The sequence below is a fragment of the Vombatus ursinus genome, unplaced genomic scaffold, assembly GCF_900497805.2.
Source record: "Vombatus ursinus unplaced genomic scaffold, bare-nosed wombat genome assembly UNPS02014158.1, whole genome shotgun sequence".
In the NCBI taxonomy this organism is placed as follows: domain Eukaryota; kingdom Metazoa; phylum Chordata; class Mammalia; order Diprotodontia; family Vombatidae; genus Vombatus; species Vombatus ursinus.
In genome coordinates this window covers 817,022-842,125 of record NW_020953936.1, presented here as the reverse complement: position 1 = coordinate 842,125, position 25,104 = coordinate 817,022, and the positions used below count along the sequence as shown (strand labels likewise).

The window sequence follows — 25,104 nt, the reverse complement described above, 5'->3', positions numbered from 1 at the left end:
AATGCAGTCTTACTCCTTTTTCCTCTCCATAAGTGTTCTACCTGTAGGATCCCTTCTAAGTGGATGCTGTTAATCCTTTCTTCTCCCTCATTTTCCTTCAGTGAGGGTCCTCCAACTGTACCACCTCTGCCAGGTGGTGGTAAACTAACCTTCCTATTCTAAAAAAACTTAAGAATCGAATGTGTCATAGCCAGCAACAATCTAAAGGCAGAATGGGAAAGACTTGACAAAAGGCTGGTGAGGAGGGAAGTAATTATGGAGAAGGGGAAATCATTGGTAACTCTTAAGTTACCAACTTGGGTGTCTAGAAAAATGATGGTGATTTAGAAGGGCCGGTGGTTTTATGAGCGTGAATGATCATGTCAGCTTTAGTTTTTGAAATTTAGTTAATAGTATGCTCTGAATTTTCCTCATTTGTTTTATTTCACTATTAATTTTACCTGTTAAAAGTATTTTGGTAGTTTACCCATTTTCTTTGATAGAGACATTTTATTTTTTGTATTCTTTCAAATAAATCATAGAACATCCTGCCCTTATTAGAAACAAAAAACAAATTAATGTCTTTTCTCTTACAGATGCTTCAGGCATGTTCAGTTCAGCACTTACCAGTACCATATGCTGCATTCCCACCTCTTATTTCTAGTGATCCATTTCTTTTACATCCACCTCACCTTTCTCCACATCATCCTCCTCATTTGCCACCACCTGGCCAGTTTGTCCCCTTCCAAACACAGCAATCACGATCGGTATGTATATGCTTTTATTCTTTTGCATATAAATTTGCTTGAAAATTTAAATCCAGATCTGCTAATTGTCTGTAGAACAAAGATGCATGTACCTGATAACTTAATTTTTTGTACTATAAAAAAAGAACCTATATTCTACAATAGAAGTTTGGCGTGAATCAATGCAGATTCACTGGAAATTAATTGAGAGTTCCTGCTTTATATATTAATCGTGTGCTGTAATTTTGTTTTGCTATTCTTTTGTTTCAGTCTCAGTAGGAAAAATAAAATGCTGGGGAAAAAAAACAGAACAAAAAAAGTAAATTGAAATAAAAATCCTTTTGGAGTTTGGGGGCAGGAATTAGTTTTAAGGTAGCAGTAAGCCTTAGTAGATTGAATGGAATATGTGGAAGCTCTTTTTGAATATTGACTTCTCTTTTTCCTTTAATATTCCCAGCTTCCTTAAAAGTCTGGGTTTGAGCTATTTAGCACCTGTGACCTTTAGCAAATCACCTTTAACATTCTGTTTCCTTCAGCTTGCCTTTGATCCTGTTGTCTCCAGCCCATTCACTTGGACTTTCATCCCTTCTCTGTAATGTTGAGTCTCTTCTTCTCTACTGGTTCTTTTCTCTACTCTCTACCAACACTCCTAAGTCTTCCCCATCTTTAAAAAGTTCTTACTAGTTCTTCTCATATGTAGCTCCTTTCTTGGGTATATTCTGGGATGTGGGATGGGGTGGGGCTGGTGTTACGTTTGGTGCCTGTACTTCCCCTCTCACTCTTACCATTTAACTGCAACTGCATGTCTCCAGAGTTACATTGATCTCTAAACTGCCAAATCTAATGCTGTTTTCTTAATATTTAAGAAATACTTTTAATATTCTTAGTCTCTCAGCGTTTGACTCTGCTGACCACCCTGTCCTGGATACTCTCTCTTCTCTCACTATTCTTGTCAGCGCTCTCTTTAGATTTTTCTCTTACCTTTTTCTCTCAGGTTCCTTTGCTTGCTTTTTCATCCATGTCATGCCCAATAACTGGGTGTTAACTTGCAGTGCTGTCCTGAGCTATCTTCTCTCCATATTCTGTCTGCTGGTGATCTCATCTACTCCTATGGGTTTGAGTATCATCACTATGCAGTTGGTTCCTAGATCTCTTTATCCAGCCCTAGTCTGTCCTGAGTTTCAGTCCCACATTACTAGCTCCCCATTAGAGATTGAACACTAGATGTCTTATCATTACCTCAAATTCAATGTGTCCAGATCAGAATTCCTCAAATCCGTCCCCCTTCCAGGCTTACTGTTACTGTCAAGGGTGCTCACATTCTCGATTCCTCAATCTCTGTAGTCTGTTACTAAATGTCATTTCTTTGCCCATAACATTTCTTATATACATGCCCTTCTCTATACTCAATCACCAGCCTGATTCAGGTCTTTCTCACCTCTCTTCCCAGACTCCTAATGACTTCCCTGCCTCAAGCCTCTCTTCACTCCAATCCATCCTCCATACAACTGCCAGTTTTCCTGAAGTAATTTTCCTGGAGTGCAGGCCTGATCGTGATACTCTTCTCTCTCTGTCTCTCTCTCTCTCCCCTTCCCTTCCCTTCCCCCCCAACTCTAATGGCTCCTTATTACTTTAGGATCTAATATAACTCCTCATTTGGATAGTTGAAGACTTTCACACACCTGCTTATTTGACAGTATTGGCCTGTTAGCTGTTCATTGCCTATGATGTGCCACATCCCTTCTCTCTGCCCTCACACTCTCTTCCCCCATGCCTAGAATGAACCCCCCCCTTCTCCACCTCGTAGAATCTCTGGCTTCTTTCAAGACTCAGCACAAATGCTGCTGACTACAAGAGGCCTCTTCTACTCCCCCCCTCCTCTACTGCCTCCAACCAAAGGTCCTATTATCTTCCATCCACTTAGTATGTCTCTTGGATATCCTTATATATGTATACGTTGTCTCCTCCATTAGAACATAAATTTTTTGAGGTCAGGAACTGTTTTTGCTTTTTCTGTGCATTCCCAGCACTTAGTACAACTTAGTGTAGTGCCTGAAATATGGTAAATGCTTAATAAATGCTTCTTGATTGATTATATTTAAATCGAGATAATAATAACTGTCCTCTCTACCTCTTAGGTGTTTATAATAACCAAGTCTTCCTTTTTTCAGGGATGTGAGGAATAGGTTCAAATATAATGTAAATCCACAGATGATCCAGAAACTTTATTTCAGCCATTAGTTTTGTTGGCATCTACCCAGTCACGGGCAGCCATATGGCAGGGACCGGATTAAGAGTTGTTAGGCTGGCTGTTTTGGTAGATTGTGGAGTATGTTGTCATCATGGGGCTATGGCTTGGCAATCAGCAACTCTGTGTGGTTGGGGAGCAGGGACATAGGTGAGTTTCATGTATTCAGGAGGGAGATGGTCAGAATGTGAGTCCCAGGATTGATATCTGAGGGAAACGCAGGTAGCAGTTTTTAAGTAAACTATCTGTAATCCGAAGCCAAGAAATTAGGTGAAGCAAGGGAGAACCGGCAGAGATTGAATCTAAGCATTGGGGTAGAAGACTGTCCTGGGCCTCAGCATATTCCATATGAACAATAGTGTTGTGATTATTAGCTATAACAGGTTACCTGTCCTCATTTATGGTCTCTTCCATCCTTCTGCATCCAGGTGCAATAGCAGGTGAGTGCTAGGTACCTAGAGAAAGGCAACAATTACCTTGGACGTTCCTAATAGCTGATTGTGGCAAAAGACTAAACTGTTAGTACATTTCTCTCTAGCAAGTTTTTGTTTAATCTTCATTTTTTTTTTAAAGAACTAAGATATGTAAAAGTAGAAGTAGCCCTCAGTTTACAGAATTTCTTTTTACAGAGAGCCCAGCTAAAAAACAACCCTGATGTATACAGAAGAAATTACCATATGGATTTTTTCTTCAAATGAAGACTTATTTAAAATAGCATGCTGTTTGGGTTGGAGTGAGGAAAGACTTGTGCCTGAAAACTCAAAGCAATTTATTCCTTATTAAAGATATGAAAATGGCTGAAAATTGGAGCCAATTACAATAAAAACTTTATTTTGATTTTCAGTATTTCTATAATCACAATGTCAATAGTTGATATTTCTGTGTAATAGATAAACATATCTTGTTCTGTTTCTTAGTTTAAAAAACCATATTGATATATTCCACTAATTGGTGTATTGCATTTACATGTTTTAGGTGGCTGAAAATCATGAGGATGTCAAAGGATTGTGAAACAGAAGCAATTTTAAGCAGTGTGCATATCTTATAATGTTCTTTTCTTCCTTTATATAAAAAAGGATTCAAATAATAAAAGTAGTATATCCTTTGAGGACCTGAGTAGTAGAAATGCATAACAACACCTTTTACTTTGTAAATTATTTTCAAATTAGTAAAAGTCAATAGCAGAGTTTAGTGCGCTCTATATTTTCACTTAATCTTTCAGAATGGTGTTGTTGGCAGAAGATTCGTGGCCTGAAATACCAAAACTACTGTGCAAAGATTTGTTTCAAATCATCAGCTGAAAGTGATCCCAATTTGTCTGAATGTGGAAATAAAGTTTATTTTTTGTGTGTGTGTGTATGTTTAATCAGCCATTACAAAGGATAGAAAATGAAGTCGAACTTTTGGGAGAACACCTTCCTGTAGGAGGCTTTACTTATCCTGCATCAGCCCATCCTCCAACATTACCTCCATCAGCCCCTCTCCAGTTCTTAACACACGATCCTTTGCACCAGGAGGTATCTTTTGGAGTAGTAAGTTTCATTTTTTATTCACATTACTTTTAGTAATTTTTAAAGTAATTTTGCCATTGTGTATATTTTTTTCATTGCAATAGTTAATATCTTATAGTAAAATAATATAATATTTTTTGAAATAATTGTTTCACTTGGAATACTACCATTATTATTTAATCTAAAGCCAAACATGGCTTATTTAAGCCATTATTTTATTTCTAAATTTTTTTTTATTCTACCACATGACAAAAGTTTAAATAGTTATAGCTGTGGGTAAACAGTTTAAAATTTTTTTCATTTAAGGAATTTTTTCTGAATATAACAGATTAAATTATGAAATTTATTTTATGCAGGTCTTATTTGTACATTTTACACATAAATTTTTTTTCCCATTGTATTTTTTCTAAAGTTTAGAGTTTGGCTTGAAAATGAACAAAAATAGGGATACAGTGGGAGTAACTAATGATGTGTTAAAACTAATATTTTAAAATCCATTAATTGTTTGTTTTTTCTGTTTAACTTCAGGTAAATAATTGGGTGGTCAGTTCCATTTAAAGCTAAAAAGTAACATCAATGAAATCAAAAGAATGCAACAATGCTGCTTTAAAAAATAGACAAAAAGACATTTGACAAAAACAAATTATTTAGTCAGGGATTTATTGGAATTAAAATTCAGAATAGCCTTTTTTGTTGTTGTTCTTGGCTTTAATGTTATAACACATGTGACAGGTCTTTTTTGTTAACCAGGTGTGTACCCTAACCTTTATAGTCTTCAATCATAAAATCAGGATTTTCAAGGGGTGCTCCTATACCTTTCAGTCACAGTTGGGTACACCAGTTCTCACTTCCACAGAAAGGAACCTGGGGGTTGGACCAAGTGACCTCTAAGGTCTCTTCCACCTCCAAATCTATTATTCCATGAAGAGGTATGAGAACGTTGTATATCTTGTCAGATATAGATGCTTTGTCTGTTGATTTTGCTTAATTGTTTTCCTTTGTTGGGAAGGTGGATTCATTATGTATTTTAAAGACATCATTTTCTTTTCTTAAAAAGGGGGGGAGGGGAGGCAGCTAGGTGGCGCAGTGGATAGGGCACCGGCCCTGGATTCAGGAGGACCTGAGTTCAAATCCGGCTTCAGACACATAACACTTACTAGTTGTGTAACCCTAGTCAAGTCACTTAACCCCATTGCCTAACCAAAAAAAGGAGGGGGGAGAAAATAGGGATGTAGAGTAATAAGTGGTATTCTTCACTGATTATTAGGTGATTGTTAGGTGTTTGAGGGACCAAATTGAGAATATTTGCTAAAGCAACATAGATATACGCACGTATTAAGCCTTCTCTCCAGAACATAACATATCCATGCCAGCCTTTCCTCTTTCTGACTTTTCAGTTCTGCAATTATAAGTCTCTTGTTGTCTTGTCTCTACTTAGGTGCACAACACAAGCATCTCTGACTCAACGTGTCCAAAACTGAACTTCCCCCAGACTAGATGATCCCCTTGACTTTATTCACTATGTTAATGGTGACACTGATCTTCTAGTCTATTAAAATAACATTCATCACTTTATTCTTACATTTCATCACATATCTTAAGTATTAGTGTTTTAAGAGAAAAGTGATTTTTCCTTCAAACGTGATTTTAGAAGGTTTGCTGCATTCTCTAAGTCTCAGGATCATTTGCTCAGAATTGAAAGGGATACCGGAGTCCAACCTATACATGAACAGAATTAACCTTTGGACATACCTATCAAGGATCCTCCTGTTTCTCCTGAAATATTTCCAATGGGAGACCCACTACTTCCTCCTGAGGCATCTCATTCCATTTTTAGGTTAATTTTAATTATTAAGAAGTTTATCCCCACATAAAACCTAAGTCTTCTTCCTTGCTACTTCTGCTGGTTTCTCCTGGTTCTACCCTGTGAGGCCAATCAGTTGTGCTTTTTTTTTTTTTTTAAATAACATATTTGCCTTTCAAAGTCTTCTACTCCAGGCTAAACATTGCTGTTTCCAGATTAGGACAACCTGTGTTCAAACCACACCTTAGATACATAGTAGCTTTGAGACCCTGGGAATTCACTCATCCTTTCTGAGTCTTATTTTCCTCCTGTGTAAAATGAGAATGATAATGCTGTGGACTAGGTACCATTTTGAGGATCAGATAAGATAATGTGTGTAATGCTCTTAGCAAATCTTATATATGAGTTGTTGGTGGTTGTTTGTTTTTCCTTCTCAAAGAGGATCATGACATCAGGGAGGTGATGCCATAATGTGCAAGTGAATTGAATTTAAGTGAGGGAAGGGCTGTGCAAAGACACCAGCCTCACTTTCTCCTCCAGACCCATCTGGGTCCAGTGGCCAGATATAGATGAGGACAACTGGAGATGGCCCAGAATGCAGTGGGGGCCTTGGCCTTTTCAAGCTAAGAACTCAGTTTGTCTGAGTTAATGACCATTAGTGATTCAGGCTTATTAGAAATGAGGCAGAGGGGGCAGCTAGGTGGCTCAGTAGATAGAGCACAGGTCCAGAAGTCAGGAGGACCTGAGTTCAGATCTGGCCTCAGACCAAACACTTGACACTTACTAGCTGTGTGACCCTGGGCAAGTCACTTAACCCCAATTGCCTAAAATTTTTTAAAAAGTTAAAAAAAAAAAAATGAGGCAGAGAACGGCTTCTTTACCTAGTCAAAAAAAAAAAAATCGGTCTTGGCAGGGGAGGACCCTCAGGGTTTCTGGCCAAAATCTAAACAATTGTTATTTACATTCATTCTAAGCCAATCAGGGCCCAAACAGTGACAAATAGGGCTTGGCCTAGGATCTATTGTTGGCCAATCAATGAGGGCCTGAGTGATTTGGACTTAATAACTTAATTTAACTTAATCGTCTCTGATAAAATAATATATGTAAAGCTCTTAGCCAATCTTATATATGAGCTGTTAGTGTTATTATTATTATCATTAAGATGATCATTCTATGGTATGATCTTAAAACCCTTTACTTTGCTGTCCAATTTATCAGTGTGTTCCTTAAACTGTAGTGCCTGAAACTGAAAAGAGTGATCCAAATATGAGCTGGTCCTAGTAGCATTTTTACGAACATCTTAGTCCTGAACCCTGTAGTCACTTAGTGCATCTTACACCACTGAAATTACTTTGACTGTTCTCTCACACCATTGTCTCATAGGAAGTTTGCAGTCTTTTACAGTTGAACTGTTCTCTAGCCCTTCCACCCCATATTATATTTGTGAAGGTGACTTTTGAACCCAAGGTTAAACTTTACTCTCATCCTTATTGAATTTCTTTTTCCAAAAAGTGCTGATTTGTTACATATTAAGCCAATTTTTTTTTCCAAAGGCTAAAATGAAAGTCAGTTGAAAAACTGGATTTGATTTTCAAAAATTTGCTTGAGGGATAATCTTTAGCTTTCAGAAGATGAATACTAGTGAAAGCCTAATTGCATAATGGATAGACTATCCTTGGAGTCAGCCTCAGGACAACCTAAATTTCAGTGCCATCTCTGACACATGCTGGCTTTGTGATCCTGGGCAAGTCACTTAACCTCTCAGTGTCTTTCAGGTAACTCTATGCAGATTGTCATTGGTAGAGGACATTTCCTCCTTGGGAGTTTCCTATAGCAATTAAATCGCAAGCTTATCCTTTTCCCAAGAAAACTTTTAAAAGGTTTTTTTTTTTTAAATGAATGTTACATTAACATGACAGATTAGTCAAGTGCACAGGCAAATAACATATTTTTGCGTTTTTGTTTTCTTACAGCCTTATCCTCCTTTTATGCCTCGAAGACTTACAGGACGTAGTAGATATCGATCCCAGCAGCCAATACCACCTCCCCCTTATCATCCCAGCCTCCTACCATATGTACTGTAAGTTCTATTTCAGTTCTCTTAATGTTTTCCCCTAGTTATTAGACATTTATTGCTTTTATATGATAGTTATACATACACACACACATACACACACCCTGTAAAACTTAATATATTGATGTTTATTTTAGGGGTATTTCATATTCAGAATGTTTTGCTTTATTTTCAAGAAGTATAAAGCAAAAAAAGATAGCATGATACAAGGATAAGTCAATTTCAAGAACATCTTTCAAGTATCTATTATGTACAAGGTGCTGAAAACAAAAATGAATAGTTTCTATCCTCAAAGAATTTACATCCTTCTTTATGACTAGATTTGTACCAGAAAAATAAATTTATAAGCGGGTGTCAAAGAAGACAGGAGACAATAGAAGAAAAGATTCAAAATGAGGTTTTGTTTTTGTTATACCCATCACTGCTTCTGGTTACTCTGTTGTTCCTGCTTCTCTTAGGAGAAAGAAGGGTAGCCTCTGTCTGTGAGACTTAGAGAAATCCCTTCTAAAGGATTCTTAAATTCCCAATACCTCTCAGTTTTCCATCAGTTTGATATCTTTTGTAAATATATTCTTTTGTCACTGAAAGAGCCATTCTACTCTGAAATCCTTTTTTTTAACAGTTAATTTTTAATTCTCTTTGGAGGTTGAATTTTTTTTATATCTAATACATCATGTTGTAGTGGTTTTAGAAGAAAAGATGTGAAAACAAATTAACTTGTGTTTAATGAAAGGAACCTTTCTTGACAATGTATGTGTAATCATTTAGAGAGTTTTCTTTGTTTTAGAGAATTAATAAAATTAGTTAACATCTCAAAATCAGCATTTCAGAGCTGGAAGACAACTTGGTTTTTAAAGTGTCCAATTCTTTAAAGATAATCATTATTCATATTTATTTTTCTCCTTGAAATAGTAGTAGAGCTACTTATTTACTAGTGGCACAATTTTTTTTCTTTCCAAGCCGCTAGGATGTATGAGATATAAATATCCAATGCAAAGAAAATTTAAAATGACAAAAAATTGGAATAAAATATCTCTTATAAATGCATAGCGCTGCCCTCATAAGGGACCTGAACGTTGGAATTTCGTCTCTGTAAAAATAGACATCTGGATCTCATGCCAAAATGACGTTAGGAACTTGACAGATTAAAACTACCTAAGTGACAGTGTCTGTCAAGCTATTGATACAGTTATTAAAGCAGAGAAACACGAGATATAAACCCTAGAGTACCAGATCTTCCTTTCTGGCCACCATGCTTGACCTCTCTGATTTTACTCAGTACAGCTAAAATGATTTTGCTCCACTTTGTCCCTGCAATCTACTACTCTGATGCCCTTCATATCAAATGTTCTGGCAATATCCTTCAGGGATAATTCTATCTGTTTATTCTTCTCTTCCACAGTACCTCATCCAATATTCCTTTTTCCACTTAAGTTTGCTTACCCAAGATGCCCCCAACCAAAATGCATTATTTTCTTTATTTAACTTGCCATTTGTGGTCAGCCTTTTCTAGAAAGCAGACTTTCATGAACCATTTCTCAAACACAGCAAAACAGTCCTCTTTAATACCACAGTGTTCAGTGAGCTTTTAAATATGTTGAGTAGTAAAACTTAAATTGCTCATTGTCTTTCTTGTAGATCAATGCTTCCAGTGCCACCTGCAATAGGTCCAGCCTTCAGCTTTGAATTGGATGTAGAAGATGGAGAAGTAGAAAATTATGAGGTTAGTAAATAATTTTTAAATCAACTTTGGGAATAATGACAAATCAGTATACTCCAAATATTCTTCCATAAAGAAGAGAAAGAAGATGTTTATTCTTGTAATAATAGTTAAAATTTTTATAGTGTTTTTAAGGTTTTCAGAGCACTTAAATTATATTTCGTTTGATCCTCATATTAACACTGTGAAAGTTGGTTCTGTTATTACCATTTTACAGATGAGGAAACTGAGACTCAGACGGGCCAAGTCACTTATACAGGATTACACAGCTAGTAATTAACTGGGGCAGGATTTGAACTTATGTTCTCCTGAGTTCAAGATAAACAATCTGTCTCCTAAGTCATACTTTTTCTTTAACAAGGACTCAATTCTATTTGTGTAGAATAATTTTAGTACTCCAGGTATAATCCAAAATGAAAAAACACTTCTATTGTGATAAATATGTTTATTTCAAACATATTTACTAATCTTGCGTTTCAGAAGTTTTAAGTTGTTACATAACTGCATACAGCACATTCTTTGGAAATAGCCAGTCATGTCTTTAAATGCTGCCTAACTAAATGATTAAACAACTATTTAACATATTTCCAACCTAGGGTTATTCAGTTCACTAGCGAAGTTGAAGTTGAACTGCGACTCGTTGGTTATTCAGAGGCTATTGAGTGTATACTCTGTTGTTTTTGCAAACTGGTATTACTTTTCTTTCAATATGAGTGTTGGGTTTTTTTTAGAGTTCTATGATTATTTGCTTTGGAGAATTCAAGTTAGGATTCTTCTTGCTTGTGCTATATGTATTTTGGCTACCTTATTTGTAGCAAGTTGCCTAGTGTAATGCCCTAAAAAAAATTTCTAATTCCTTAAATTCAGTATCTGGCTTCTTTTTTTCATTATATTCTGGCATCCTAATTAATTTTTGTACTTACTACTATTTCTTCCAAATCTCTATTGTTTTGTTTTAATATGTACATTAATTGTCTTTTCAGTTTTATTGCTTTCCTAGGACTTTTCTTCAATTTTATTTTTATTATCTATTGATCTTTCTTTGATTTCATTAATTTTGTTATTTGTAGCTTCCATAGGTATGACTAGATATTGGACAGTGTTGTGCAGTTTCCCTGGTTGTTGTGTTTCTTTTGTGTTAGTCTTTTTAAAATTCTGATGTTAAGGTGCATTTATTATCCAATTTCATTTTTCCTTTTGTACTTTTTTTTTTTTTTTTTTTTTTTTGGTGAGGGCAGTTGGGGTTAAATAACTTGCCCAGGGTCACACAGCTAGTGAATGTTAATGTGTCTGAGGCCAGATTTGAACTCAGGTCCTCCTGACTCCAGGACTGGTGCTCTATCCACTGTGCCACCTAGCTGCCACTTCCTTTTGTACTTCTATCCCATCCATTGTTGCTTCAACTTGGATTTCTGTATCCCTTGAGGCTTTGCCATGTTGCATAAGTTAGCTTCTTATTAATTTGCAATTTTTAAACATTACTTTTAATGCTCATTTTTATGACATTAGGAATAGTACCTGCTGTCTTTACTGCTGTGTAGGGTGAAGAAGGTCATGGATTCTCTAGGCTTCTGTAGTGTGAAGTGGGTGTAGGTAGGCTTCACCTTTCTTTTCAGGCCTAGTTCCTGGGAACTTGATTGAGCTCCAGTGAGCCATGGAAGTCAGGAATTTTGCATTCTTTTAAGTTTCATCATTTTGGGTATATTTTCAGTAGCTCTACATCTCATCAAAAGACTTTCTAGGAAGCAAATATAAATTTATGTTTTCTTGATAAATTTCCCTGTTGCAAGGAAAGAGATTTATAATCATATCGATCATTCTTTGTCATTAATATTAAAGCCGTTGTAGTCGTTAATTTTTTTAAAGTACTCACAAAAGACTCTAGTTGTGAAGGTTTGGCGAGCAGGACTATCTTTGAGTCAGATATTCTTGTTCACCTCTTCTTGGCTTTCCCTAGCATCAGCGGTGTCAGCATACAGTGAGTTGTGCTAAGGAAGGGAAAGGAAGAGAAGTTGGCATTGGAACTTTTTTTAAGTATTATTAATAATGCCTTCTGCTTTTTATTCCATAGTCATTTCCCAGTATTCCCAGCCCCTAGAACTTCTCCCATCCATCCCGTAATTTTTTTTAATGACAGCCTGCAGAACCACCTTTTTCCCTTTTTGGTTGTCTACCTAAGTCACTGTCTGTGGAACCCTGCTTCAGAAGCATTTGAGTAGATAAATGTAACAAAAAGCAAAGTGGGACAGCTAGGTGGCACAGTGGGTTGAGCACAGCCCTAGAGTCAGGAGGACCTGAGTTCAAGTTAGGCTTCAGACACTTATTAGTGTGACCATGGGCAAGTCACTTTTCCCTGATTGCAAAGTTAATTATGCAGATGAATAAATAAAAGGCAGAAAAGTTATACATCTGTAAATTACGCAGATGAATGACAGTTTAGGTGAGGTGAATTTTGATTATACATTGGGGGATGGGGTGGTTTAAATCAAGTATCTAGTTGAGTCTTTTTCTAGGCTCCTTTTCCTCACACCATTCCAACCACCATGATGAAGTGTATTTGATAGAGAAGACACAAAAATGGCTAATACCAAAATCATAAGTAGAATTTTCAAATGAATTAAATATCTTTCCTGTATTTACAGGCATTACTAAATCTGGCAGAACGACTGGGAGAAGCTAAGCCACGTGGATTAACAAAAGCAGATATTGAACAGCTTCCATCTTACCGGTTCAATCCTAACAACCACCAGTCAGAACAGACTTTGTAAGTTTAACTGTTGATTAAGTCTATGTTAAGCATATGTTTTTGTCTTTTGAGTTTGAATTTCAGATTTGGAAACCAAATGCTCTTTTTCATTTATTTCACATTCTGTATCTTTAAGTTAACTCTAAAAGTTTCACAGATATATGAAAGATCGATAATATACTTCTTTACTGTAGTAATCTCTTTGAAGAAGCACCTTTGGGGTATTGAAAGTAGGAATTATTTTATATTTGCTCAGAAAACACCTTTATTATGATTTTTAAATTAAAAAACAACATTATAATATAAAACTTACAAGATTTTTTAAACTTTGTTCAGTTTTACATGTTAATTTCAGGACAATTGTATATTAATAATTTCAATTCAAGCTTATAATTTAGGAGGAAATGTGACAGGATTCTTGTATATAGTATATGACAATTTCTAAGATGTCTCCTGATACAACGCTACAAAAAAACCCTAAAATATTATCTTACTTGTATAACATTATTCCATTGTTTTGTTTTCTCTTTAGGTGCGTTGTATGCATGTGTGATTTTGAGTCAAGGCAGCTACTTAGAGTCTTACCCTGTAACCACGAGTTCCATGCCAAGTGTGTTGACAAATGGCTTAAGGTAAAGTAGAAGTTTCTATTAGATATATTGGCGTATGCTTTTGTTTTCTCCTCACCATAAATGTAACAGGTTCCTCAAAGCTCATATGTTGAGGTTTATTTTTTATGGAAAATATTATGTGGTAGAGGTGCAGAGGGACATTCTTTGGACGAAGCACATAAGGAACATTCCAAAATATTACAAAGGCTTGTTCAAAAGAATAAGCAAGTGAAGAGTAACTGAAAAAGCACTTCTTAAATAGCTATCGTAGAATCTGAGTTGGAAGGAGCCCCCACAGCCGTCTGGTTTAGGGGTCAGCAAACTAGGCCCGAGGGCCAAATCTAACCTGTAGCCTGTTGTACCTTCCATAACTAGGAATGGTTTTTATATAAAATGAAAAAAAAAACATTCTTGGCTTGGGGGCCATAAAAAAAACAGGTACAGGTCATAATTTGCCAACCTCTGATTTATTTCAACCTGTGCCTACACAGGAATTTCCTCTGTGACGTATCTGACAATTGGGTCACCCAAGCTGTAGTTGAAGAATTCCAGTGAGGGGGAGCCAGAGGCAGCCCATTCCACTTTCAGATGGCTAGTTGTTAGGAATATTTTCCTTACATCAAGCCTAAATCTCATTCTTCCATTGTTCATGGATCTGCTTTCAAGGCTGGTTGGTTGTAGGCTTGAATCTAATGCCAGCACCCTCTTTATTTAGATTTGATGTTGGAGTGGAATAAGATACTTCCAAGTCACTAAACATTTAACAAAGGTTTTATAACTTCTTAGTTTCTCTAGATGTGATCCTTCCTTGTCTCCCTCTGAAAATACATCTGGTCTATAAGTTTTCAGGATATGGTAGCTCCCATAGTCTTTGGCACCCATGAAGTCTGAGAGGCGGATTCCATGTGACTGTACTTGTTTTGCCTCTTCATGACCAGGAAGCTGCGTCAGGGAAGCCAGGGCCAATCATGTCCTAGGCTTGCTGGTGTAAAGACTAGAGAAGGAAGCTAAGGACAGTCAGGTCCCTGGAATAGCTTTATTTTCTCTTAGATAAAGGCTTCTCATGTTGTAGGTGGGAAGAAAGAAACGCTGGTTCCTGTCACAGGGACCAAACAGAACGTGAATAATCCCTCTTCCACATATCAGCCCTTCAGAAATGGATGTCACTCCCCATTCTAAGGCTTATCTTCTGACTTAACATCCCCAGCTTTCTTAACTGATTTTCATATGATGCAGACTTAAGACTGTTTCATAATTGAGCACAACACTTCATATGTGGTCTGGCCAGGGCAGAGTACAATGCAACAATAATTTCCTTAATCCTATTTACTATACCTCTCTTAATGCAACATGGCATCTGTTTAACTTTTCAGACTGTCATTTCTCACTGTTGAGTCATGTTGAATTTGCAGTACACTAAAATCATCTAGTCATTTATAGATAAACTGCTGTCTGTCTAGCTATGTCTCTTCCTTTACACTTTACACTTGTGAAATTGTTGGGTTTTTTTTTTAAACTTAGGTATAAAACGTTTATCCTTATTATATTTCATTTTATTATGTATGACTCAGCCTTCTAGTCCAGGGGTGGGGAACCTGCAGCCTCAAGGTCACATGTGGCCTTCTAGATACTTTGGTGCAGCCTTTTGACTGAGTCCAATCCTTTTATTAAGGGCATTTGTTCTATGAAGTTTGGATTCAGTCAAAGGGCCGAACTTGAGGATGTAGAGGGCCACATGTGGCCTTGAGGACACAGGTTCCCTTCCCATATTCTAGCCTGTTGAGATACTTCTAAATCCTGATTATCATCTATCAAATTGGCTATCCCAGGTTGTCATGTGCAGATGCAATAAGCATATCATCCATGTCTTTATTCCAGTCATTGTTAACAAACACAAATCCTGGATCAGCACCCTTGAAGACTTCATTATAACATTTAACCATTAAAGATTTTACTGTTTTTCAACCAATTCCAAAGCTACCCAGTTATCCATCATCCAGTCCAGATCTATCCTTGTTGTTCAAAAGAAGCATGTTAAACTTTGTTGAACGCTTTGCTAAAACCTAGGCCAAATGTGTAGCATTTTCTGGTTTACTAATGTAGTACTCAAATGGATCTGACTTCTTTGACTCAGGAATTCCTTTTACAATGCAGATTATAACCCCTGTATGCTTGTCTATCCTTTGCCACTTATCCATGTCCTCTCAAAAGTTTGCCAGAAGAGGTCTACTTACTGTGCTGAAGGCATTCCTCACTTTCTCCCAACATCATAAGGGTACCAGTGGAGCATTCTAACTGTTCACCTTTGCATCCTTCATTCTTGCCACATGATCAGCCCATCTTCTATAGCTCCTGGATAACGTCTTTTACTCTTGTTCAGCTACTAGACATACTTTATAGGGTATCTATCCAAGTGCATATGGAAATCTAAGCAATAGACCTTCTTTACGTACTTTGTCTTCCTGGGTGGATGGACAGACCAAACTCCTTTGAGTGATTATAGATCTTTCCTAGGAGGCTGTGAAATGTTTTGAGTTTTGATGCAGTCATTGAAATGTTATGTGCAAACAGCCCATCTGAAAGAGAATTCACCATCCTACAAGAATTTTCATTCAACCTAGGCTCAGAGCTGGATCTTCTTCCCATTCCCCCTCAGGGGCAGATATCCTTAGCAAGCATTTGTCTCCGTGTTTTATACCTTGCCTGATGTTTACAATCAGAGGATCATTGAAATAGGGTTGTTTCTGTTCTTAATGGTTTGGAAGCAATCTTGAATAATTCTGATGTATAAATGGGAAACACTTTGTTGAAAAAGAGCCTGAAGTGTTCACTAAATATTAAAGAAGTGTTTTGTTTTGCTCAACCCTTTTAAAAAAGGAGATGAGGTTAGATTGCCATGATCTGTTTTTTTTCTTAATTTATTTATTTTTAGTTTGCAACATTCACTTCCACAAGATTTTGAGTTCCAAATTTTCTCCCGATCTCGTCCCTTCTCCCACCCCAAGATGGCATGCATTCTCAATACCCCTTCCCCTAATCTGCCCTCCTATCTCCCCCCCCCATCCCCTTCCCCTTCAGTTTTCCATAGGGCAGGATAGATTTCTATACCCCACTGCCTGTATGCATGATCTGTTTTTTGATAAAACCATGTTCTCTTATTTTGCTCAGCACCAGCATTTCTAGAGATTTATTAACCATCTCTTTAGTAATATATACTCTAAAGTTTTTTCAGGAATTAAAGTCAAGTTCACTGGCTCTAGTTTGCAAATCCTCTGTTTGTCTGGTTTTTTAGAAATTGGGATGATTTTACCACTCTCCAGTCCTACAGTACATTTCCCATTCTCCACAATCTTTCACAGAATTCTGATACCATACCTTAGAATATGATTCTTCTGGGCCCCATGACTTGAATTCACTAAGGACAACTAGGTGCATTCTTCCTATCTCCCTATTTATGCTGGGTGTTTTGGAGATATTTTATATGAGATATTCTATCTGTGTGTGTGTGTGTGTATTCCCTATCTCATTGTGTGAGCAGCATATTGTAAACCTTAAAGCACTATACAAATATGAGCTGCTTTTTTTTTTTTTAAATCCCAACCTGTGATTTCATTGACATAAAGGAATTCACAGTGAGGAGACTCACTCTACCAGTGTAACTACAGCTTTCTTTTGTTTTTTTCCATTAACTCTTAGAAAGTTGATGAGACATTGAGAGGGTAAGGTAAGTGACTTGTTGAGGATCACTTTTTTTTTCCCACACATTCTTATGTACAAAAAGCAGGACTAGAACCGAGGAAACTCTCTATCCAGTCAGTATTCAGCACTGCCTTTCATCATCATCATCATCAATCTCTAGTAGAATTCTGTATTCAGGAAGCATTAAGGGCTAGGAAGAATGGGGAAATCAATTCCAATTCAACAGGCATTTCCTTTTTAAGCCAAATTAAGTATATTGCTCTTAATTATCTTCTTCCTTCAGCACCAGAAGGGTCTTGGATGTAATAATCCTTTGCATTTGGATTGCATTTTACAGGTTTCAGAGTGCTTTCACTTTCCTTACTCTAAAATCTTCACAAAAATCCTGTAAACAAAGTAGGTGAAGTCATCTGAATTAAATAAAGAAAGAAACTGGGCTATTAACTCTTACCTGAAATTAGTACTCCATCTCTCCCACCTCTGTGACTGCCGTATGCCTGAAAAATAATCCGTCCTTACTTCTGTTTGTTAGAACTCCTAATTTACATCCAGGCTCAAGTAATGTGGTAGCCTTTCTTGATTCCCTTGTTAGCATTCGTATCTTCCTCCTCAAATTATCGTAGATATGCTTTTTTTGTTTAAAAGTATCCCTCAGTTCAGTGTAAGCTCCTCGAGGATAGGAATGTTCTTTTGTTTTGTTTTGTCTTTCCTTCCTTGACCATCATAGGTATTTAATGCTTATTAAAACAGTAGCACCAAAACTAGAATCCAGATCTTCTAATTTCCAGTCTGTTGCTTTTTCTGCTATTCCAGGCTGCCTCTGACCCTCAAAGGTAGACTTTCATTTACTATATTTAAGGAGTCAAAAACATTCTTTTTCTCATATCTTGTTTTTCTCTTCTCCCTTTCTCCCCCTTCTATCCTTTCTGCCTCTTCATCTTACTATTATCACACATAAGTTTATAAATAGTCTAGGCTTTTGACTTTTGTTCTATTCACAATAATTTTACCACTGAACAGATTTAAATATAAGAAATTATAGTATTGTGGTTCCATACTGAAACAGAACCACCTAAAATGGTTTTATATTCCTGCCTAAAAGGAAGTGAAGTGAAGGTGCATTCAAGTTCCTTTCCATTTAAGCAGTCTAGTATAATATAGCTTAAATGTGTTTTTCTATATTACAGAATTATTGAAGCAAGAAAATAAGAGTTCAGGGGTTGGAATTTTGCTTATTGCTTATTATTTGTTTTTATTGTTCATTTGTTTCTTTATGCTGTTTATTATTTATTCACAAGTGTGCAAATCATTTATTGTTTTCTTGGTAATATAATATACAAATGGATGCATCCCTGTAACTTAGATTCCACACTATTTGTAACATTGATTCTTTGTGTCCCCTTTTTAATGAAAGCAAATGTGTGTGTGTACACCAAATTCTCTCTCTGTAGTCCTCCCCCATCCATTGAGAAGCCAAGCAATACGATACTCATTATACACATATGAACATTTAATGAATATTTACTTACTGAATAAATTAGAGTCCATGGATCCAAAGCAAGGTCACCAGCTTCAGATGTTGTTATTTCTTGAGAATGACACCAGCTCCATTAGGAGAAATGTGTAAAACCACCACCCCATGGATAACTTTACCCATGCAGAAGAGAAAGCCAAAATAATGGTGTACAGATTATGTGATCTAAATATATTATCAGCTGCTTTGCCCAAATAGAAACTGTTCCACCCAAAATTTCCAAATTTCCACTAGATGTCACTCTGCCATATTTCACCAAAAAAAAAAAATTGCCCTAAGATATATCCACTTTTGATTCAATTTCAAAATTTGTTTAAACCAAAATTGAGAGATTTTCTGTTAAAGGCCACTGTTACAAGTTAAAGGCCACTGTTACAAAAAAAAACAGAGGCCATGAAGAAAGAAAAGGCGATTTCAGTTAGGCTAGAGTTGTAGGGAGTTGTTGTTTTTTATAAAATGGAGACTATAACCACATAAAATTCTATTCAGTAAGTAAAATTTTAAAAATATATACATTCCAGTTCTGTACAGTTATGGCCACTTAAGGGGGAGAGAATAAGGGTGGTAAGTAAAAGTAAAATTCATATACTAGAGTACTCTCTTTGTCATTGTGACCTTGTAGCATATTATTGACATGAATTTCTATATTAAGAAGCAGTTTGTCAGTGTTTTTATTTTAAATTTCAAAGTGTTTTGTTTTACTAGAATAGTTGTTTATTTTACCCATGAAAATCTGAAAGAATTGACTAGGTAGGAAGGTATTACTTTGCTTTAAAAATTTATGTTGAAACCTCAAAAACTGTAGAATTACAGGTTTAGAGGAGGAAGGATCCTTAGAGTTCTTCATCTAGTCTTATCTCTTTTATAACTGAAGAAACAATACCAGAATGGTAAGTGAATTGTCCAAAATCATATGGGTAGTAAGTAGCAGAATCAGGATTCAAACACAGGACCAACTGAGTATAATGCACATAAAATACTTTGCAAACATGTCATATACAAAACCTCGATATTATTATCTAATGCCAGATCAGATGGTTTTTTCCAGTTATACCTTGCTGCTGCCTCAGTCAATTTGTGTAACTGTCAGCCTGAAAGACTTTTTGATCAAAAGCTAAATACAGCCTTTTATTATTTTTTGAAAGATTGACTGATTTTATTCCGTACCACCTATAAATTATACTTAACTGTGTCTGTGCCAAATGTTCCTTAACCTAATCTAATAATAATTCATTTTTATATTTAGCTTTACAAATTTACAAGAGCCATATTATTTTTCTCCAGTTTATGTATGAGAAAACTGAGGCACATTAGGAATAAGTGACCTATCCACAGTCGTTTAGCTAGTATGTGTCAGGATTTTAAACCCTTTTTTTGTTGGTTGGTTGGTTGGTTGGATTTTTATTCCAAAAATGTTCTTTATTATACTGATTGTCCCAAGCTGAATTAACTTTATTTTGATGATTTGGATACAAAATGGAAGCATCTTTTTAACTATTTTCATTTTAATAATGGAAAAATGTTTTTCTTTGAATAAATATGTTTTCTAAATCATAACTGAGTCAAGTCTTATTTTGCCTTCATCTTACAGGCAAATCGTACCTGCCCAATTTGTCGAGCTGACGCATCAGAAGTGCATCGTGATTCAGAATGACCAATCTAAGAGCACAAATTTAGTTTGGGTGTTCCTCATCACATGTATATATGGACTCTTCATTGAATTTACGTGTGTGGCTTCCAGCCTTCCCCTTACCAAAAAGGTCAATGGGCCTTTCTTTGCACTGTGTGATTTAATTAATTATAAATCTTACAATTAGTCGTCACAATTATGGGATTGTTATACTAACAGTGTGATTGGAACTCCAAAGACTTTTTCTTTAGCTTAATTTTGTGTGTGCACTAACATTCCCTGGTTTTTGTGTGATCATTCCGAGTGTTGCTGCAAGATTACTGTGGATGTGATCTTAGCATGTGCTTTTTAAAGAGTGGTAGCTCCAAACAAGATAGCAATCTACCTTATATAGAGCCTTCAGAAACTGTGAGTGGAAATGAATGAAATGTATGAGTCTGATGGTAATATATCCACGTGTGTCTGCAAGTATGCAAGTATTTGTGTGAGGGTGTGGTAGCATAATGTATGTGTGAGATCCTATATACCAGCATGTACTGAGAATGTGTGTAGTGTTAATTATGCTGCAATGTATAATCTTGTGTGTTATTTAAGCAGTACTAGTACTGTACACTGGTTTCTTTCCTTGTGTTTGCTGTGCACACTGAATGCTAAGGGTGCATCAATTACAAGCATTTAATATTCTCTCCCCCAATTCCTTCCCAGTATAATTAATGATACAAAGACCATTTTATTCTTCAGGTAGCTGGTATACTTTCGCTTTTTTGGTGGTTTTAACTCTGGCCACTTATAGAAAAAGTATACCAGGACCTAATTTTTAGATTCTCTTATGAAAGTGAATTTTAAAATGTCAAGCTTGCTGTTTCCTTTTAGAAGGGTGCAATATCACACATAATCAGTTAGCAATATTAACATGTTCAATCAGTAATTTGAATGTTGATTATGTTCCCATCTCCTTAACATTTCTAGTCAGCTTGTTAAATAAAGTACCTGTGATTTTTTTTTAAATGGTGAGATTTTTACTCTTGTGAAGATACTTCAATAATTTGTCATTAAGAATATCCCCAGTCCCATACAGTCCCACCTCCTGAAATTTGGCATTGGCCTTCACCAGAATCTTAATTTGTGTTAACCAGTTCAAACCTGGATTCCTGGCACATATTCCTTGTTGAATAGCACTAGCAAAATTAAGTTATGAGGAAATAACATTTCTCTTCCTATAAAGTATTTTAAACTAAAATTCTGATTCTGAACTTAGTCTGGCTAGTTCTCCTTTGGAGAGTACCATTTCCTATCTTAACTTGTGCTGTATGGATGAACTCCATGATGAGAGCCCTGCTTTTTTTCTTAGTCAGACCTGGGGTTGGGGATGTATTGTTTCTTTGTTTTATTTTTTTTTCCTTGCATGAATGAGTAAAGTGTAATACAATCAGTGTCCAGGATGTTAGCAGTATAAAAGAGGATTCCGTTCTTGGATTAGAACATAATGCTGTGAAAAAGGAGTTAACCTCCCTTCAGTTGACCTGAATAATGTCATAGTTGCGGTTTTGAATAAACTGACTCACTTACCATATCTTGGATTGCTTTAGGCTGGTTTTCAGTAATAGAATTAGGTTGGAAAGAGTTACATTTCTTGAATCCCTCTGCTTCTTGCCTTGGGTGAACGTGTTCACTTTGGTTGAAGTACCTGAGCAGCACACTTAGCAGACTTGTCCCAGCTTTAAGTTCCTTGTGTCATGACTTTGGATGCTTCAGATGCCATTCAGCTTTAGTGTCGGTTGGTTTTTGTTGTTTTTTTTTTCTTCAGACAGTGTTATTGCTACCATCATGCTGCTTTGCCCTCTTTCGAAGGCTCTAAAGACTAATCGTAACATGAAGTTGAGTAACGTAAAACAAGCACAATTTTGCCCGTTTTTCAAACGCTGTTGACTCCTACCTAGTTAAAACAAGAAGATAGAATTGTAGAACTTTTTGGTCTGCCCATATTTGTCAGATCATAAGAGCACTAATGAAATAAAACAATGATTAAAAAATATACAGCGTACTATTTTTTAAACTGTTATACACCCCTCCCCCAAAATGTGGTAGAGTGGAATTATTGACACAACCAACCACAAACCAATTAAATCATGTATAGTTAACCTTTATTTTTTTAAAAGGAAATCATGTTTAAAATTGCATATGCCACACATCTTATACATAGACTCTTTTATATAGCTGCAAAAAAAAATCTTTTTATGTGTACAGATCTAACAATAACACAACTACACTCAGTATTCACTTTATTGAAGCATGCAAATAAAGCACTTTTTCTAATTTAGATAGAAATACATAATTAACAAGGCACAATGTACTAATATTTAGATAAACTAGTACCTTTTTTTTCCTTGAACTTAAGAATTCTTGTCATAATGTCCCTTTTTCAGTGAAGTTCTGTGAAGCAGTTGACAGTTGAGGGGGCAGTAAGGACTAATTTGGTAAAATACTGAATTTAATTGTTGCACTCTTGTAGCTAATCTGAAATTTTGAACAAATTATTATTTGCATGGGACTCTTGGAGAAGTGTACAGATTTATTTCAGGTGGTTAGGTGTGTTTAAAGCACACATGCATGACATGCATGTGTTCTGAACCAGCTCAAGCTAGCTACATTGAACCTCCCTTGTTATGGCTGACAAAAGGGGAAAAGAAGGGGTTTCATGCTCAGCTGTTACTGCCTTTGGATTAATGCACACTTATGTGTCTGACTCCACACCCTGTAGTGGTAATTCACAGCACCAGAATCCAATACAATATTTGTGTTTATTGCCTTTCCCCTCTTTCCTTCCAAAAATGAAAATGGTTGGCTTTACCATCTTAGCTCTGCTGTATTGTTGCATGAATTGTCAACTTTATTTGATTATTTTTGAAAGAGAGATGTCAAGGCCTCCAGATATCAAAATCTGATTTTCTTACTGAAAGTTTTTCAAGCAAAATGGGGGAAATGTGTAAGTATGTTTAGGTTTTATATGATCTCTTAACTGTGATTTGTTAAAACTCTTAAAATTTAGGCCTCTTGTAAATACTTTGGATGGGATCTACCAACTCAGTTTCATATTAGGAAAACATTTTTGATGGAGATATCTTTGGGCCACCATTAAAACTGTTTTTATTTTCCTTTTGGTACATTCAGTTACCTCATTTTGCTATTTGTTTCAGATTTGTTAATGATTATGAAAGCTTATGAGTTTTTGTTGGAAATCATATTTGTTGAGTCTTTTCCTCATCGTACTCTATTGTATCATTTAATGTAGTTTTAAATGTATTATAAATACCTGTAACCAAATCATTTGAAGGCTTGATAAATTTTTAACAAAGTTTGTACATTTTTTATGAAAGTTACTAGTAATGCTTTACTAAGTAGTGCAATGAATTTTTATTTTTAATCCCTGTGCCCTATTTTGGAGTTGAGAGGGTTGTTCAGTAATAAATGTATGACATATACTTAGAATTTCTTGTCATTCTTCCTGGTTTGTATTTGGGTATGTAAGCAGATTACACTCGGAGCCCCCAAATTTTATTTATGTTTTTATAAATGTCTTAGTGTTTGGAGGATACATAGTATGCTCTTTCAGTCACTGAATTGAACTGAAGTACAGAACACAGGGTATCCCAAAAATCTTAGTGCAGTTTTAAGCCATTAAGGCTTTTATAAAGCAATTGTTAAAATTTTCAGCCACACTATGATTTTAGGGACACCCTTTCCAATATGTGCCTCTTTTTAGAACAATACATCACCGATGGATGAAAAGCATCACCAAAAAAGTTAAAATGTAGGAGTCTTTTATTAAGTAATAGCCTTGGGCGGCTGGGTGTCCACACATAACAAAAGTGCTTATCAGGTGTCTTTAAAAAAAGACTGCCTGGTTCTCCACTTTGCAGATGATCTAGACATGTTCCTGTTTCTGTTTTATGTGCTGCCAGCACAGATGGAACAGGAAAACACCTGGGGATGTCAGAGTCAGTAATGTTTCATCATCCAGAATTGCTATTTGTTCTGGTTTTTTTTTTTTTTTTTCATTTTGTTTTCTCAGCAACTCAAGGGGAGGGGAGTTAATTTTCTTCTCTTTTGCCCCAACTACGTGGAATTCTTTTTTTCAGACTGGTTTCTTGACACCTCTCCCAGCTTCTCCCTAGTAAATACTACTTTTTCCTCTACTTACATGCTTATCTTCTTGATTACATGAATTGTTTCAGAAGCAGTTTATGCTCATCTAAAACAATATGGAATGGATATACAAAGAAGAGTTGGAATAAAATAAGTCGCGCTTAATTTTCTCTTCTTCTTTGGGTATCCTGGGGGAGAAAAACAACCTGTGTGAATTGATGCCTTTAACAAATGGCTGTCAGGCAAAACAGACAAACAAGTCGTGAACTAGATTGCTTAGATTCTGCAGAGCATGGATAGGCCCTAAATGCTGTCTGCCTGCTTTGGGTCACGAAAAATCCAAAGGGAGGAATGGGAATTTTTTAACCCAAGTAAACCCCTTGACAGATATCCTAAAATAAAATTGGAAAATGGATCCTCCTTCCTTGTCACTTGTTTTTTCCTTCATTTACAGCTTTTATATGATCTCACCTTCCCCATTAAACTTCATTAACGGTTCTGATTATAAAAGTATCTGCCTCAAAAATGTTTTTTCTTCAAACAATGTGATTCCCTCTTTGCAGTAGAGAATAAAGTTCTTGTAGTTTATTTGGTTTTTAAAATGTGAATGTTTTTATAACCTAATTAACAAATCATATGGTAGTCCATATGAAAAA

The 25,104-nt window shown here is 36.0% G+C and overlaps 1 protein-coding gene across 6 annotated transcripts in view; it reads left to right on the top strand.

Moving 5' to 3' along the window:
• Positions 1-23,784, top strand: part of RNF38 (ring finger protein 38) — a 199,315-nt gene extending 175,531 nt beyond the window's left edge. For all 6 annotated transcript variants that reach the window (XM_027859056.1, XM_027859055.1, XM_027859054.1 and 3 more), the window contains 7 exons: positions 576-746; positions 4,344-4,505; positions 8,262-8,368; positions 10,001-10,085; positions 12,725-12,846; positions 13,361-13,460; positions 20,264-23,784. In XM_027859056.1, coding sequence (XP_027714857.1) covers positions 576-746; positions 4,344-4,505; positions 8,262-8,368; positions 10,001-10,085; positions 12,725-12,846; positions 13,361-13,460; positions 20,264-20,326 — 810 coding nt within the window. In that variant the 3' untranslated portion in view covers positions 20,327-23,784. The remainder of the gene's footprint in view (positions 1-575; positions 747-4,343; positions 4,506-8,261; positions 8,369-10,000; positions 10,086-12,724; positions 12,847-13,360; positions 13,461-20,263) is intronic.
• Positions 23,785-25,104: the final 1,320 nt, after the last annotated feature.